Below are 3,992 nucleotides of genomic sequence, written 5' to 3' on the forward strand. Positions count from 1 at the left end.
CGGAAATGCACATGATACACTTTGAAGAAGATTTTAGCCTGCGTGAGGCTTTCGCGGCGATCGACGACCGAGCGCGCGGACGCGGGGCTGCGGACGGCTTCCTCGTCGACGGCGAGGTGCTCTTCGCGCCCCAGACGCCGAGGTCTTTCCTTTTGCATCCTCTGTTCCTCGTTACCGGGGTCGCGGGCGGGGCGGGGCGGGGCGGGGCGAGGCGAGGCGAGGCGGGGCGCCGAGGTGCGGCGGGCACGCCGCCGTGATGTTCCCAACGAGTCGCCCTGGTCTCGGAGCACGCCCCTCCTTGCGGCCGCCGCCGCGTCGCTTCGTGCCGAGGGCGGGGTGGGGTTGGTCGGAGCGGGGCGGGGTGGCGTCGTGCGGGGAGGAGGAGGAGGACAAAAAGAGAACCATCACTTTATTCAAATGAGTTTTTATTTAGCACTCTGTCGTCTTCGGAAAGAAGTGCGAGATGCTGATCAGCGCGGCGTGCGCCCGGCCGAGGGCATGCCGCCGCAGCCGCCGTAACCGATCGTAACTCGGTTAGGGCGGCCTCCCAATTGGCCGCTAACTCGATTCGGCTATTTAAGAGCGGCGGCCGCGCGCGCGCGGGAAATTCAAACGGGTCAAGTCGCGAATAATGAGAGGGGCATTACCTCGAGAGCAGCGTGAGACACAGAGACAGCGAGAGAGAGAGAGAGAGAGGGAGAGAGAGAGAGAGAGAGAGAGAGAGAGAGCGAGTCGGTTGTCTGCCGCACGGCCCGACGGTGACGACACGTCGGCGCGCTAAGGAGTGAGCCCGGCTGAGGTGTGGCGCACGTGACCCATTAGCGTCTGCCCTGTGGGGCTCCGCGTCGTGCATCCGGGGGTCGGCAGGCACCACCGGCTTACTGAACCAACCCCGCGGCGCGCGGGCGAGCTGCCGAAACCCGCCAAAATACGAATGAGAACTGAGCCAACAAGCAAGGATTTCATAGTTACTATTTATTTTACCTTAAACGGTAAAAAGTAAACCCAGGTTCCCTTCGAGCACGTCACGCAGCAAAAGTAGACCGGAAATTTTGGTGTGGTCCCGCCTTTCCCCTCCGCTCTCGCTCGGCCGCGCGCACCTCTCTGGAGGGGCCTCTTAAGGGCGTATCTACCTCTGCCCTCTGCGGGGCGCCCCGGGTCCGGCGGTGTGGACCGGGAGGGGGGGGGGGCGGGAGTCAGGTGGGGCCGGCTGTGGCTTTCTCCTTTTTTTCCCGTCGTCTGCCCCCCCGCCCCGCCCCGGGCCCCGGCCCTCCACACCTAGGTCCCTGGAAGAGCCCCGCCCCGCCCTGCCCCGCCCCGCCTGACACCTACACTTCTTCTCTTTGTGCGCGAGGTGGACCGGGCGGGGGGACCGGAATCACAAAACTGTCAGTCAGCGCGGCGGCGGCGGCGCGGCGGGGGGGAGGTCGCCGTCGTGAGCGGGCCCTCCCCGTCAACAAGTGGCGGCCAAGTGAAAGGCGGGGGGCGCTGCGGCTTGAAAAGGAAAGGGAGGGAACGCCTCGAGTCGAGGCCGAGAATATGTCGGGTAGTTCGCCCGCCTTTAGGCAGGACCTGCGCTGCCGGTACACACCTCCCGGCGTTCCTCTCGTCTCATCTCTCTCCCCCTATCTTTCTCTCCCTTCCTACCCCCCTTTTCTCCCACTGCGGGTAAAAAGTTTGGCAGGAAATCGAGGTCCACCCCCCCTCCCCCCCAGCACACATCCTTCTGCTGTCCAGGGGGTGCACACCACTCCCCGCCCTACCCCGCCCCGCCAGGTGCAGACCCCAAAGTACATTGCGGACCTGGACTGCGCCACGGCGGTGTGTCGGATGGGTTGCCTACCCCCACGGCGCCCGGGCGGGGCGGGGCGGGGCGAGGCGGGGCTGGCGGGGTGCGGCGCTGGCGCCGGCCTCAGGTGGCCCTGGCCGCCGGCCAGCCGCCTCCCCCTTCTCCTCCCTCTACCGCGTGATGTACCTTTACCGGTGCCCATAGGTCATGGGAAACTTTTTTTTCCCCATTTCTATTTGAAACTGCCGGGGAGGCTGTGCGGCCATGGAGCCCAGCGGGCGGCGAGGCCTCTCGGAAGGGGTGCAGTGGCGCCGGACGGGGAGAGGGGGGGGGGGCAGAAAAACAAACATCAGTCACTTAGCGCAAGGGGATAACGCACCTCGATTCAACATACATTATCATAGAGAAACTCTACGCTCTGTCTCTCGGCCTAGCCCTGCCGGGCGCCTGATAATCGTGGGGGGATAGGTGCGGGAGGGCCGTGTGCTGCACTGCGCGCTCACTGCGCCCCCCGCCCCCCACCTCTCTCCCTCTCTCCCTCTCTCTTCCACTCTCCGAGACTCCGTTGCTCACCCACACTCTCCATTTCGCCATGGCGGCGCACTACGGCTACGAGCATTTTACCTTTTTATTTAGGGAAGCAAGGAGCACACACTGCCCTTCTCTCTCTCTCTCTCTCTGCGCCCCGTGTCTTTTCCTCTCCTTCCCTCTTGATGGAGGACCTAGGTGGACCGGATGCGCCACGGACAGAATCCATGCACTTTTCGGCACTCTTGCGGGGTCGAGCCACGAAAACAAAAATAAGCGAAGAACATGCGCTTCTTCCCGGAAATGCACATGATACACTTTGAAGAAGATTTGAGTGCAAGAGCGAGGAAACCTGAAGCAGAACAAGAATGGAGCCGACCCTACTATGTGATCCATTGGGCTCGGCAACCACCGAGAACAAAGTTGATCGAGTCCAGGAGGAGCGGGCGTAATCGCAAAGAGAGAGAGAGAGAGAGAGAGATTTGGCGACTCTACGAGATAGAGACGGATAGGGGGCAGGTTAGTCCCGGCGGGAGGGTCGCGGGTCCCGCGCCCTATCTGTCCCCCGCCATCTCTATCTCTATCTCGTTTCTCTTTCTATCGCTGCGACCCCCGCCACAACACGCTCTCACTCTCGTGATCACGTTTCCCGTGAGCGCCCACACACACTCTCGAAAAAAACAAAACTTTTTTTTTTGTTGCAAGATAAAGTTTGATAATGGTGGAGGTGGTAGGCCCCCCTGGCCCGGCCCCCTGGCTCAGGTCGGTTTTGCACAGAGTTTGCTCGGGGACTAAAACGGTATATAACAACACGACAAACAGAGGCCAGAAAGCTGAAGGTGTCATAACTCAACACGTGGCGCCGGAGAGAGAAGGAGCGAGAGCGAGAGCGTAGGGCGTGGAGAGAGACACGGACTAGAAGTTGTTCTGCTGTTCTGCGCCGCCCCCGCACGCACACCTGACACTTCTCATGTTTATCTTAATTTGCGCTTTGGGGAAGGGGAGGGGGCTAACATTCCCACAGACAACTTAACTCACCGCGCCGCCACCTTCTCCATCCGCGAGCTCCGCGCTGGAGGCTCCAGCAGACGGGTGGCATGCTCAAGCCCCCCCCCCCCCCTTTCCGAAGCCCCTCTGCCTCCTTTCCCCTCCCTGCAACCTCTCGTTTCACCGCATGCACGCAGCTTGGTTTTATGTCCTGAGCGACTCAAACACAAGAGTCAAACACTACAACGACAAAAAATAAGGCTCCGATTCGTTTTTGTGCTCAATCCACTACATTTCTTTCGTGATTTTATGATCGCTCGTGTTGTCCTTTCCGACAGGTGCCCTTGCCGCGTCTGCCGGACGAGATGCTGCTCGAGGTGCTGCAACACCTGGACGTGAACTCGCGACTGCGCTGCCGCCTGGTCAGTCACCACCTCAACGACGTGGCGCTCAAGTCCCTGACGTCGCTGACTGTTCATGTCGATAGGATCTCACGCGGCAGCCGCGCCGTGGCGCCGTTGCGGAAGCTGATCCGTGGCGCCTCCCGCTTGAAACGCATCGAGTTGAACTACTCCTCTTCTTTCTTGCGGATGTTAAACCTCGTCAAGTGCCTCACGGGGCACCCCTCGCTGACAAGTTTGCGCGTCTACTCTAAGTCAAACCTGAGCAAGCTCTGCAGTAACGTGGC

At 61.3% G+C, this 3,992-nt stretch overlaps 1 protein-coding gene across 4 annotated transcripts in view; it reads left to right on the forward strand.

The window, feature by feature from the left end:
• The window catches only part of LOC127749041 (uncharacterized), an 18,849-nt gene that overhangs the window by 4,317 nt on the left and 10,540 nt on the right, over positions 1 to 3,992 (forward strand). The window contains exon 2 of one of the 4 annotated variants that reach the window (XM_052265491.1): positions 3,643 to 3,681. The exons of the other annotated variants lie outside the window; for them this stretch is intronic. Coding sequence (XP_052121451.1) covers positions 3,643 to 3,681 — 39 coding nt within the window. The remainder of the gene's footprint in view (positions 1 to 3,642; positions 3,682 to 3,992) is intronic. 4 annotated transcript variants of the gene reach the window in all.

Source organism: Frankliniella occidentalis, unplaced genomic scaffold (genome assembly GCF_000697945.3).
Source record: "Frankliniella occidentalis isolate FOCC.00 unplaced genomic scaffold, Focc_3.1 Scaffold27, whole genome shotgun sequence".
Taxonomy (NCBI): domain Eukaryota; kingdom Metazoa; phylum Arthropoda; class Insecta; order Thysanoptera; family Thripidae; genus Frankliniella; species Frankliniella occidentalis.